Source organism: Sciurus vulgaris, assembly GCF_902686455.1.
Source record: "Sciurus vulgaris genome assembly, chromosome: 7".
NCBI classification, from domain to species: domain Eukaryota; kingdom Metazoa; phylum Chordata; class Mammalia; order Rodentia; family Sciuridae; genus Sciurus; species Sciurus vulgaris.
The window spans coordinates 36,228,817-36,243,125 of record NC_136467.1 but is presented as its reverse complement, the minus strand read 5'-3'; the positions used below and the strand labels follow the sequence as shown (position 1 = coordinate 36,243,125).

General features: G+C 33.6%; 1 protein-coding gene across 1 annotated transcript in view; it reads left to right on the top strand.

The window, feature by feature from the left end:
• Positions 1-14,309, top strand: part of LAMA2 (laminin subunit alpha 2) — a 620,167-nt gene that overhangs the window by 366,929 nt on the left and 238,929 nt on the right. The window contains exons 15-17 of the mRNA XM_079148222.1: positions 3,379-3,490; positions 9,478-9,591; positions 13,711-13,838. Of these exons, the coding sequence (XP_079004348.1) occupies positions 3,379-3,490; positions 9,478-9,591; positions 13,711-13,838 (354 nt within the window). The remainder of the gene's footprint in view (positions 1-3,378; positions 3,491-9,477; positions 9,592-13,710; positions 13,839-14,309) is intronic.

Genomic DNA, 14,309 nt, shown 5'->3' with positions numbered 1-14,309 from the left:
GTGTCCTTCCAATCTACCCATTTTACTAAAAATGAAAGCTTTCACTTCTCTTTTGGCTAAATGATCTGCCATTGTGTACATATACCACACTTTTAAAATTCATTGATCCATACATGGACACCTAAGTTGATTTCATATTTTAACCATTGTGAATAATGCCATACTAAACGTGGGGGTGCAGTATCTCTTTGGTATGCTGACTTCATTTCCTTTGTAATCAGAAATATGATCCAGAATAGAATAGTTGGATCATATGGTAGATTTATTTTTAGTCTTTTGAGGAACTTCCAAACTGTTCCCCATAATGTCTCTACTAATTTACATGCCTATGAATGGTATCTGAGAGCTTTTTTCCTCCGTATTCTTGCCATAATTCTTTGTTTTTTATTTTTTTGATAATAGCCATTCTGACTAGGATGATATGATATCTCATTGTAGTTTTAATTTGCATTTTCCTAACAGTTAATGACATGGAATATTTTTACCATATATTTGTTGGCCATTTGTGTTCAATCTTTTGAGAAATGTGTCTTAGATTACTTACCCAGTTTAACTGGATTTCTTGTTTATTTATCATTAAGTTTTTGGGTTCCTTATGTATTTTAGATACTAACCAGATGTACAACTAGCAAATATTTTAGCCATTTTTGTAGGTTTTCTCTTCACTCAGTTGTTTCCTTTGCTGAGCAGGAATTTAGTTTGATGTGATTCTATTTGTCTACTTTTGCTTTTGTTTCCTGTGTGTTTGTGGTCATATCTGAAAAAGTCATTGTAGACTCCACTATCTGTAACCATTTCCCCTGTTTTCTTCTAGTATTTTAATAGTTTCAGGACTTACACTTATATCTTTGATGTACTTGAGTTAATTTTTGTGCAGGATGAGAAATAAGGCTCAAGTTTCAATCTTCTGCATGTGGATATCCAGTTTTCCCAGGACCACTTATTGAAGAGGCTGTCCTTCCTTCAGTGGCCATTTTTATTTTTAGCACCTTGGTCAACAGTCTGTTGGCTGGAGTGCATGCGTTTACTTCTGGATTCTCTTTGCTCTTCCACTGGTCTGTGTGTCTGTTTTTATGCTAATGGTTTGGTTATTAGACTCTAATATATCTTGAAATCAGGTGTTGTGATGCCTCCAGTTTTCTTCTTTTTGTTTAAAATTGCTTTTACTATTCACGGTGTTTGTGCTTTCATTTGAATTTTAGGATTGTTTTTTCTCATTCCATGAAAAATGTTTTTGGTATTTTGATGGAAACTGCATTGAATCTGTAAATTGCTTTGGGTGGAGTGTACGATGATAATATTAATTCTTCTAGTCAATGAACATTGGAGGTCTTTCCATTTTTTTGTGTCTTCTTCAGTTTTTTTCAATATCTTAAAATTTTCATTGGTGAGATCTTTAACTTCCTTAGTTATGTATATTCTTAGAGATTTTTTGAAGCTATCATGAATGGGGTTTCTTTCTCAACAATCTCAATGATATATGAAAATGATACTGATTTTATGTTGATCTTCTATATTGAATTTATCATTTCTAATAGGCTTTTGGTGGAGTCTTTAGGTTTTTATGCATAATATATTACCTGTAAACAGGGGTAATTAGACATCCTCTCTTCCTATTTTTATGTATTTCATTTCATTCTCTTGCCTAATTGCTCTAAGTAGTCATTAGTTTTGGACTCTTAGAGTTTATTTAAAATTTGCTAAGTGATTTGGTTTTACAAATAGTTCAGGTAGTATTCCCAGTATTACTTATGTAGTCATTTTTACCCTGTTTCAACAATCAATGAAAATATGTTTATAGCACGTCTAGTGTTTCATAATTACTTACTATAATACCAAGAACTTTGTAATTATTATTTCATTTAATCATTTAACCATGCTTATGGTGCATAGACTATTACATTATCCCCATTATATAGATAGGAATATTGAGGCCTCAAGAGAAAAATTTTTCCTAGACCTCAAGGCTGTTCAGCTGTTCAATTTTAAACAGGACATGAATCCTGGTTTGTTAGACTTCTGAGACTGTCTTTAATGATGAAGACTTTTATTTAAAAAATGTGGAAACGCCAGTAAGAAACCAATAACATTTATTTCAATTGTGAATGCATATTAAAGAAGGAAATACATATTTTATTTGTATCACTTATGTAACTTTTTTTTTCAATTTTCGATTTGGACGTTCCATTTTTTCTCTCAAGTAATAAGTGGTGCCAAGTCACTTGGCTAAGATCACCAAATGGTATAGAAGTGTCAGTAAAATAAAATCCATACATACAGAGAACAGTGGTTTAATTTGGACCAAAAATACTTTAAGCAAATAAATAGTGCTAACTACCTCTATTGAGAATTTGAGAAAGTTTCACTTATACCTAATACCACATGGGTTTATCTCTGGGGAAAAAGAAACCAAAATTTCTTCTACATTTTTTTCCATTTAAAAGCTGAAATTTAAGGTTAATACTGTCTCCTGCCTTTCTACTTTTAATGTTAAAATAAGTCAAACAGTCATGGGAATGAATATTTCTGTTTTAAAAATCCTTTCAGCTGTATGATTTTAAACTCTCTGTTATTTATCTCCACTAAAAGAAAATCAAAACACATCGCAGCCAGGCTATTACCCCAGTGTCTCAGGAAGCTGAGGCAAGAAGACTGTGAGTTCAAAACCAGCCTCAGTAAATTAGGCCCTAAGTAACTGAGTGAGACCTTGTCTCTAAATCAAATACTTTTTTTAAAAAAGGAGCTGGGTTAAGTGCCACTGGGTCTAATCCTTGGTACCACCCCCACCCAAAAAAAAAAAAGAAACAACAACCACATAACTAAGAATCAATAAGTGAGGAAGAACATTCTCTTATGTGTTCAGTATTTTGATAGTTGTGATGATTGTCAGCATTTGTAGCTGAGCAGACCTTATCTAATAAAGCTATTCCTCAGTATCCTCAGGTGATGGGTTCTACCAAAATCCCCGGTTGCTCAGACCCCATATCAAATGGTGCAGTGTTTGCCTATGATCTACACAATCTCTTTATACACCTTAAATCATCACTTGATTACATATAATGCCTCATACAATGTAATTGCTAGATGAATAGTTTTCTACTATATTATTTAGGGATGACAAGGACAAAAGTCTGTACATGTTCAGTACAGATTCAGTTTTCCCAAATTTCTTTTAATCCACAGCTGGTTGAATCCACAGATGTGGAGCCCCTGGGTAGGGAAGGCCAACTATATAATGAATAATAGCTTCAAGTTATTGACATTCATTTGCTTTCTTGCTGTGGATAATTTGCTCATCTTTGGATCACAGTCGCTGCTCTGGCTACGTCACGCCTAAGAGCTTGTATATTTACTGGCCATCCTTTCCTCTCTTCCCAGGTTGAGTTCTGTGAACCTTGAATCTGCTGTCCCCTATCCCACTGATGGGAGCATGGCGACTGCTGTGGAAGTCTGCCAGTGTCCACCAGGGTACAGTGGCTCCTCCTGTGAAGTAAGTTTGGGGAATATCTCCTCTGTGCAATGCCAGCTCCTTGAAATATGACTGTCGTCACACTATTCTAAATTCAGGTGTTCTTTGCCAATTATTGCACAAATGATCATGTATTACTTAATGAAGGAACAACTGACTACTAAAAAGTTCCGACTTTCCAATAGAGTACTAACCACATAATGTCATCATGAAATTGTTTCCTCTTGAGATATTTTTCTTTACTTTAACTGAAAAAGATGATGTTTCCATAAGTCTTTCCTGTTTAATCAGTTGCATGCTGGATGACAGCAGAGTAATATTTCAAAGTGTTTTCCTTTCATTTTTATTTCAGCAGTTATCCAGAACTTAGTACTCGTTTCTTTTTATTTTTCCCATTTTTTAATCCTCTCTTTCCCCTTTACCTTCCTTTGTTCCTGGGAATACAACCAAGTCAAAACCATCTGAAGCATGCACCCCTTCAGAATGTCAAGCACATAATTTATGAAACGAATACCTTGCTCTAGAATATTCCTTACCATTCTTTGATTTGTTTAGTATCTAAGTTTGAGATATTACTTGTTATCTCAATATTCCAGATTTAAAGTAAGATTAATGTTCCGTACTTAATACCACAGTGTGTCTTTTTAAGAAAGCATTTACATTTACCTCTATGTATTTTTCTTAGGTAGTTTGAAAATTGATTTTACTTGAAACCTGGTCAAAAAATGTAAACATGACTTCCCTGCCAGAGGGAATGTCTTGAAGATAAATAAGAGCTTAAATTCTTTAAAATGGTACCTTTAAGGAATCATTCAGTGTACCAGGATGTTCCAGTTCAGAACACTACCCTATTATGCCATTTATAGAAATACTGTAGGCACTGCTTTGTTACTTCCCTTGTACTTGAAAATAATGTGTGCTTCCAGAGAGTGCTCAGACCTCAGAGTCATATTCATGACAAATGAGTTTTCTTTAACTGGGCAGATTTACCTATCTAGAAATAAAACTAAATGTAATTCATTGAAGTACTTCTTTTTCCAAAATTTTTAAAGAAAAGAAAAAAAATAGTCATGGATATGAACTAACTATGTCCAGCCAAATTTAGTTTTAGGTATAAAATATAGGTTGTATTTGAAGAAACATTCTTTTATAATAAGTCTTTCAGCTTTTATTTCCAACCAGACAACTCCCTCTGAAAATTTAAGTTCCTCTTTCAATTATAATAATAAGTACCTTAATTCTCTTCTTGCTTTAATACATACCCACATCATTCTAAGTTTACTTTATCATCTTTTATGCAAGTACCACATGCCCTTAGAATAAAAAATTGTCTGAATATTATAATGGTTTAATCAGCTATGTTTTATGTTACTTTTGTCCCTTTGAAAACATTCTGACAAACTGCACACATTTGATAAATTATGTATATTTTTCTGTAAAACAAATGTCAATAAGCATACAGCATAATCTCTGTTCTTAAAGAGCTAACAATCTGTCTGGGGAGGCAGAACAAATACCTATGAAAAATTTGATCATAACACTAAGGGACCAATAAGAGGGAATCCTTCAAAGCGTGAGCTACTCCAGTGAAAAGAAATGTCTTGGAAAGTATCCTGGAGATGCTAAATATTGATAACACATGGATTGGAAGAGAGAAGCATTCAAACGTGGAAAAGAGAACAAAGCTGCAGAGAAAGGAAAATAAAGGTTCCCTGAACCTCTCACACAATAATTGATAAATAAAGTTACTTTGAGACACATAAAAGAACTTAGTTGAATCAAGGGACAATGAGTTTTGGAACTCTGAAGTTCCTCTCTGATTTTATTTCTTTTACCCTCAAATAATCTCTTCTGTTTTTATAAAAAACTTCCTGTCTCTAGACTTGATATTACCCAGTCCTGTCCTTTCCTGAGGTTGTTTGCTTTTTTCATTGAGCTTAGTTCAGAGGGTCAGTCATTCTAGGTTTGATATTACTAATATCCTGGGATCCTTTAAAAGCAGAGTAAACTACAAAGACCATCATTCCTTAATTATAGCTTACTAAGAATCTCTAGCCAAAAACTTATTTGGGACTGCATTTGGGACTACATTGTTGATTCAGAAGCTTTTTTCTTTCTTCTCATTTCTATTGACATCTTATGAATTGCTCTACAGTTAAATTTTCAAATATTTTCTTATTTTCCTAGTACCATCATCATTCATTTTACTCAATAGGCAAGGAAGTGAAAGCAAAGTAGGATACTAAGAAATAAAGTTTTAGAGCCAAATCTGTTTCCTCTTAATTTGATGGAATTAGTATGAACCACTTTATACAAGTGTTTGTACTCTCATTTAACTACCAGTATTTCCTAAAGCATATATTTCAGGCAGTCAAGACCCTAGATATGGAGGATAAAGTGATAAAGAGTGCAGATATACTCCCTGAAAAACTAGGTAAAGTAACAGAAGGTTATGATGAAGGTCTGGTGGAGAAAGAATAAAATTAGATAGGAAGAGAGAGGGTGCATGAAGATGGAGAGATGTCTTTAATTTGCCATGAAAGGCTTTCTGAGGTGGCGACATGTTAAAGAATGAGAAGTAAAAAGAACCGATGAGGGCGTGGCATAGAGCTGGGGGCGTGGCATAGAGCTGGGAGTCTGCAGGAACCTGAAAGATGGCAAGTTTGGCTGCAGTTTAGTAAGCAAGAGGGTGAGTGGCCCAAAATGTGAATGGGGGAACCAGGCCATTCAGGGGTGTTCATGCGTGGTAAGAATTGAGATTTTATTCTGAGTGGCATGCAAAATCACTAGAGGTCTGTTGGTGTTTCAGCCACGTCCTGCATGGATGAGAAAAAGGTTAACTGCCAGAGGACGACGCTGGCTATAAATCAGTCAATTACCCATGAACTTATCTAATCAATAGACACACAAGAACCAATACTCTTAAAATGAGAGGGGGCATGATAGATGAGGCCATACCAGATCTGGCCTCTAACAACATGGAGTAGCCCAAGTCTCCTTTATTTTGTAGCCACACAGGTAAAGGGGCCCCCGACCAGGAGGTGTTCTGTGATAGACAGGATAGGGTGGAGTTAGGGGAGCTATTTGCTCAGGGAAACTATCATATAACCAAACAATAAACCACTCCCACACAGGGCCACCTACTCCCTGGTGATCTGGAACATTCCGACATCACTGCCAGTTCCTGGGAGTCAGGCCTCAGTGTCCTATGGCTCAACCATGTCTGATTCTGCTAGATATGTGTGGTTTCCTACAGAAGTCTTTAAGCAGGGCAGGGCCATGACTTGACTTATGTTTTTTTGAAAAAGTCATTATGAGGAGAGCATAACTGGTAGAAAGAAGAGCAGTTAATATGCTATTGCAGTGGAACACCAAAATTATAATGGTTTGTCTTCGTTTAATGGCATGGGATATAAAAATACAGGACATATCATATATGTGTTTTGATAGTAGAATCAATAGGACTTACTGATAGAGATGAAAGAAATAGTTTGGATTACCAGCTTAAAAACTGTACAACTGGACGTGATGCCATTGATTGAGCTGGGAATGGCTCCCCTGGAGGAGTAATTGGGTTGGAGTGAAGAGAGAATCAACAGTCCATTTTAGAAATATTTGGTTTGGAAACACTGTGAAGTATAGATGTCAAAGTGTAGACAGAACATGTAGGTGTTAGACTTAGCCTATCTGCCTGCTTGGAAGGCATTAAACTATGGGACTAAATAAATTACCCAGAAAGAGAATCTGATTAAAAAGAGAGAAGCTACCCTAGGCTCTGAGGGGCTCCTGATCATGAGAAGTAGGGTCAAAGCAGAGAAGAATGCAAAGAGAAAGAAGAGAAATTGGAGGAACTTGATATTGCAAAGGTTGGGAGAAGACGTTCAAGGGAGAAAGGAGTCAGCCAGGCCAAACAATGATGACAGCTCAGATCAAATGCAGTTGCAGAGTTGTGCACTGTGTTCGGTTTCCTGGAACTTGGTGGCAGGGAGAAGAACAGTTTTCACTGAGTGAGTACAAGACAGATGAGAATGAGATGAAGTGAGCAAGGGAACTAAGGAAGAAAAGATTTTGTAGAATAGTTTTACTGAAAAGAAAAAGAGGTGACAGGAAGTATTGTGTAAGGTTAAAGAGTGGTTTTGCCATTTTGTTTTTCTGTTAGTTAATTTTTGATGGAGGCAGTGGGTGATATTTCTGAGATGATGGTAGTGATTCAGTTACAAAGACAGCTTTTCCTGACTCAGCAGTCAGAGGGCATATTGAAAGGACAAAAGATCTTGAAATCAAGGAAACAACTGGAATAACATTTCCTTCAGAGGGGGAAGGATCCTCCCTCTGTTCTTGCAGAAGGGAAATTGGCAAAAATTGGCAAAAATTGACAAAGGCTCATTTTTTTTTTATTGTTCGGTTTATTTGTAAACAAATGGGGTCATTCTTGTTGGCTTAGGAGTAGAAAGATAAATTCTGATGACTTTCATTTTTTCTGTGACTAATGGTGTAAATTCACTAAGAAAGAGGTGTAAGGAGTTGGGGCATTTAAAGAATGAAGGTGTTATACAAGTACTACATTTTGAAATATTAAAAATATAGATTAAGGAAATCTCATAAACATAAACATCTGCTCTAAAAACACCAAATCAGTTTTGTCCTCTTCTCTACGTCCATAAGCTTTACCTCCTTCTGCAGAAGTAGCTTCACCAGTTTATAAACATATATATTATAAAAGAGCATCACTTCCATAATCAATTTATAGAGGCAAAAATTGTAACAGGAAGAAATTATTAGAAAAGACCCAAAAATCAACACTTTCTCTTTTATACTGCTCAAATGAAAAAGAAAGTAGATTTTATTTTCTTTTCAGATATGAAATATCTGCAGATCCTTTTTTTCACGTGTCTATTATTGATGTTCAAATCGAAGAGTCCTCATATCCTAAGGCAGAAGAACATTTCCAACAATGCACAACACAATTCTATATACTTTATAACTTCAGTGGTTTCTTTCATTTCTATTTTCAACTGGAAATAAAGACTTTTTGTGATATATGGTGTTGTATTTAACCATCCAGAAATACAGTATATAACCCACGAAAAGCAATTACAATGTGGAGTCATAAGCTCCTAGAAGTCATCAATATTTACCTTACGATGAATTTAGATCCCTTCCAGTTTGTAGAAATCCCCAGAGAATGAAAATTTAATTAAGAGTGACAGTGGATTTAGAGCAGGTAATGATAAACAGGAAATCCAAGACCCAAATGTCCTGTTATAATTGGAATTCTGTTTTTATATCATAAAGTGTTTCACATTTTAAAAATCTACAATGAATATAAGCAAAATTATGGGAGAATAATGTCATAAAATAAACCAACAAGGGAATATATGGTAAATAAACCATAAGCTACTTTGGGTAAATCTGAAAAAGCATGATAAGATGGAGGGAATTTAGAATGAAACATATAAATTACATATGTATTAAAACCAGATGTTCATGTTTTCAAATGGAAGAGGCAACTGCTATCTTCTTGCAGATAATTTCAGTCTTTCTGAATGTGAAGGGGTTGAGAGTGGTGCATTTGTGGGAAAGGGAGCTATTCCCAAGTCAAATTGCTGGGGATGACGTTGGGTGCCCTCTTATGCTAAGATTCTCTGAGTTCTTTTATGTTGGCTGCTTTTTTTTTCCAGTTTTTTTCCTTCTGTTTTCCTGTCTGTGCTTTTTACTTTGAGACTATCATACTTCAATTCTTTATATCTGTGCTTTATTTTACCATTTCAGAAGAGACACCAAGTTAACGCTTCCTCTAATCTCATACCTGCCAATAACAGTAAGGTCAGTACGAAGCCCCAAGGTCAGGAATAATAGTGCTACAGCAATGTTTCAATAATGGCTGCCTTTGACAAACACATTTAGTGAGTGTGCTACCTAAGTTATCTTCTGTTATCAGAAAAAAAAAAAAAATCTCCTTTTTTATTTAAATACCAAGACTAATAGAAAATTTATCTTTCTTTCAGTCTTGTTGGCCTAGGCACAGAAGAGTTAATGGCACTGTATTTGGTGGCATCTGTGAACCATGCCGATGCTTTGGTCATGCAGAATCCTGTGATGACATCACAGGAGAATGTCTGGTAAGTGCTCTCTCCACTGGGGATACTGATTGACAAGGCTGAAAACGACAGCAAACCTTGCAGTTCAGTTACTGCCTTTGGAACCTTAGGCACTTGAGTTAAGAAGTGATTTGACAAAGGTCTTTATATTGAACTGAGTTAGAAGCTGAGAATGCTCTTTCACATGTGATCTCTCTCATAAGTATTAGGAAGTGTTTATTCATATTAGTCTAAAAATTGAATTGGGACTATGTCTTTATAGAGCATAACTAATAACTGGATACATATTGTACCATGAATATATATGATTTTGGTCCCTTCCAGAAATCTACCAAAAATAGACTGTTCTAAAACAGGAAATTATTTATATCCCCATAATATGAAAAGTATAAAATATAACCTTTATAATACACATAATTTAGGGTTTTTCTATAATTTGTCTTTTTTACATTGAAAATGAGGACGTGCATATTTTTATCTAAAAATTTCAGCGTTTAACTATATGCAAATGTCATGCATATATTAAAAAAATAATAAATATATGGAGTACATATTCACCAGAGTTGTTTCTCCTTCTACAATTAAGACTATACTTTTAACCAGAAAATAAGCTCTGCAAAGTGCAGAGCACTTTCTATCCTGCTAAGAAGCCTTAGGACTGGAGAATTACTCTGAATAGGCTGTTCTGATTAACTCAAGGGCATGTTAGTTTTATATTGTCTGACATGGCATGAAGCTTGAAACAACACTTCTCATTTCATTAGTCTTGCAGAAACACAATTTGAAACAGTGCCAATTTAGGAGGATATCATACTCTCATTTCCCTGCAAGAATGTAAGACAGACTCTGTTATCAGTAATTCTTAAATGTTTTCTTTCTCTTGCTCATTTTTCCCCTTTTCTCTTCTACTTAAAAGCTTCTGGGAAAAATCCAAAATGAAAAATCAGGGCTTTTGTTTCAATGTAATTTGGCATTTAGGTTTATTGATGTACTTTCTGTTTTCTCTATATAAGATTTTGTTTAATTGCATTGCAGTATAAAGCATGATAGCCTTGATTTGTGGATCAGTAGATTTTTCAAATGGCATTTTTACAAATAGAAAGACTAAGTGATTTTCATTTTAATTATACCACAGCCTTTTAAAATGTACCTTGGGAAAAGTATTGAATTACCTTTAAACACTTTATTAACATGCAATAGGAAATATACAGCTCAAAACTAATGTGTATTTGCTTTACTTACCAGAAAAAGGCAAAAATAAATATGTCACAATACCAGACTCATAATGTTCCCTAAGGTAATATCCCAAGTTGAATTCATTATGATAAAATCGAATCATGCTCTTGGTCAATTTGGTGATCTGATATTTTAAAGAATGAAAACCTTTTGTTTTAGAATAAAATAGTTTCTTTCAGCATAATTTTGAGAGAAATCAGGGAGGGAGCAGTGATAACTGAGACCTTCTAAGAAACCTAGTTTATTGACTATTCGATGGACAAAGAGATAGAAACCCATCTTCAAATAATAGTGGGATCTTGGAGACAGAATCTCCTGTTCTAGGTAGGTAGCAAGTAAGTGATCATGTAGGATATATTCTGGAGACATTCAAGTGTCCTTTCTATGAAATGATATTGAAATCTAAGTGCCAGTATCTTAATTTGAGTATATATCATCTACAAGGAGAAAAATATTTGAATAATTGCATTACTAGGATATTCTTACTTTTTATTGTTCAGTTGATCCTGTATTTCAGTTTCTTTTTTATTGTTCATGGGGAATTGTTTCTAGCATTAAAAGATAATTTATAAAATTTATACACTGATTTTAGTTGAACTTGTCTGATTATAAATTAACTGAAATACATTTTTGACATCAGAACCAAAATCCAGACATCTTATGTAATGTGAACATAGATATAAAAAGTCATTTTAGCTCTGAGCTTGAAGTGATCCAGGAAGCACTCAAAGCCACATGGGAAGATGGTATGCTTCTCATTGTTCTCATGATATGTGACGGGAGCAACCATTTGAGAGGCAGTTTTATAAGACACAACTGAATAAAAACCAGCTTATCAGGGTGACACTTTCATCTTTTTCAGTTTTGATTTATATTATATTGGTTGTATGGTGCTATTTTTAGTGTTAATTACAAAAAAAAATACTGTTTGAAGATTATCTTATTTCTATTTACTGAAACGTAACATTGCAAAGTATAAGAAACTCACTATATTTATTTTCCATTAAATCAGTAGTCGAAGAAAAGCAGGGTCTCTGAGTTATGATTTTAAGTTGAATTGTGCAATTATATTTTTCCATCTGGTTAAATCACAACTAAACTTATGATTAAATTTTTAAGTCTTTAAGTTTTTGATAGAATTTTCATTGTGTCAACATGACAACATGCAAAGAATTTTTCAAAAAAACAAAACAAAACAATTATTTGGTAATACCTAAGATAAACTTGAAAAGTGAAGGAAATGATATGAAGAGCCAATCAAAAGTTTTCTTTTAACTGGTCTACGTTTTGCTTTTAACATCCTAATCTGTTAGACAACTCTAAAAAGCAAAGTTAATTAACAGCTACACTATCTTTTAAAAAGATAAATACATTTGAGAAAATTTAAAATAGCTCAAAAGAAAACCTATCTTCACTTATCACCAGTTACTGTAGAAATATATGTCACTTGTAGTTGATAGCAATGACATGGGGTTTCAGAGCTTGAAAACTTTAAGTTATCAACTTCTTTATTTCATCGAATATAAATGGGAGGTTCAGAGTTAAAAAACTGGATTATAATTTTGATTATTTCACTTAATAAACAAATTCGATGTCCCCAAGGAACTATAATAAGCAATGTTCAAAGATGTATCTTCACTAATTTGGCTGGGTTTTTTGTTGTTGTTGTTGTTGTTGTTAAATTTGTTTGCTAAACAAAATTGACATTCATCTTATTTCTAAACATATTGGAATGCAAAAACTTTGGAATTTTCATTAACTTAATATGACTATTCCAACAGTCATATAAATATATAAACTTTTACTCTATGCTCAAGATTAATTTGTATTTTTGCTATTTCCTTCACAAATTTGGGTACTGGTAATAAAAATAAAGGCTGCACATTCTTGAGTTCTGCTGAACTCTTGTCGACATGGGAAAAATTGTAACTATATATGCTTATTAAATTTAAAATAAACTTCAGTACTAATGAATCCATGCTTTATGTTTTGTGATAAGAATTTGATGACATTATGGTATCTTTAGAGATAAGAACTATGTCTACATGATACAATAAATATTTATCAAACTGTGCTATTGAAAAATTTAGAGACAATTCCACTGCTTGATTAGCTGAATTATTCACCTTTATGTCTTGATGAATTTCATGAACACAGCCTGAGATTAGGAATATATTTTAATTAATATGAAGAAATTGAGAAATAAATTATTTTGATTTTGATTCTTGAAAGAGATGGCTCTAAAAATAATAATTGATTGAAAGATGTGGTTTCAATTTGATTTTTAATATATCTGTGGAAAATTGCTATGTGCTTTGTAATTTCATCATATATTTATATTTAAGTTTTTTTCAATTTTCTCAATGTTCAATTATGAATCAAACAAGCTCCTCACAGAAATAAGAAAGCGTTGTGCAAACATCAGAGTCTACTAAGTTCAAAATTAATGCCTGAGCTAAGAGGGCATAGTCTTGAGGGATTTGTATGATTAGCCACAGTTCTCATTAAATCAGCAGTTTTAAGCTACAATTGATTTTTACCTAGAATCAGCTACAATTTCCATTAGATTTATGTCATTAGGGCTCTCCAACTACATACACATAAACACACTATCACATACATTTTCTTAAGAAAAAAAAGAGGAAATAAAATTTGCATAATGAAAATAATTCATAAAGAATTTCAGTTATCATTTTGTAATTCTGCATTATGTTAAACATAGTATGTCATTTATGAGCTAGATATTAACTTCCAATATTATTTCCCTTCTGTAAAATTGACCATCTATGTGGAAAAATTTCTCTTTCTGGTTGGGAACAGACTAATGATTTTGTAGACCTATTTTCAACAACATGTTACTGCTTGAGACCAAAATATAAACTCTGGTATGTTTTACTTCCTCAGAACTGTAAGGATCATACAGGTGGCCCCTATTGCAATGTATGTCTTCCTGGTTTCTATGGTGATCCTACTCAAGGAACTGCTGGAGACTGCAAGCCCTGTGCTTGTCCACTTAATATTCCATCCAATAAGTGAGTAACAAACTTTCCTTTCTAATAGTTTGGTTTCCAGTTCTTTAAGTGCATTTTTCATATCAAATGTATACTTTCTCTTCTTGCATGTACATAAATAATATGTAAATGAATTATTTGGGAAGGTGATATGAGTTTTAATTTAAGATAATAACCATTTATTTCTAAAGTTTTTTTAATATTTGGCCCTAGATTTTGGTGATTTAATAATTAAGAGATAAAACTCAAGTAGAATTTCTAAACTAGTTACAAAGAACATAATTTATACAAACACATACATGTATACATGTGGACACATATGTATACAAACATATCAGTGATATTAAATGCTGCTCATTTAAATCCTAGTCTAACTATTTGGTGTGTGTGTTTGAAAGTAGGTTTGGGCAAGTCACAAACTTCTCAAAAGTTAAAGTGAAGGGATTGATCCAGCTGATCTTCAAGTACCCATATTATCCCTGAATTTTCAAA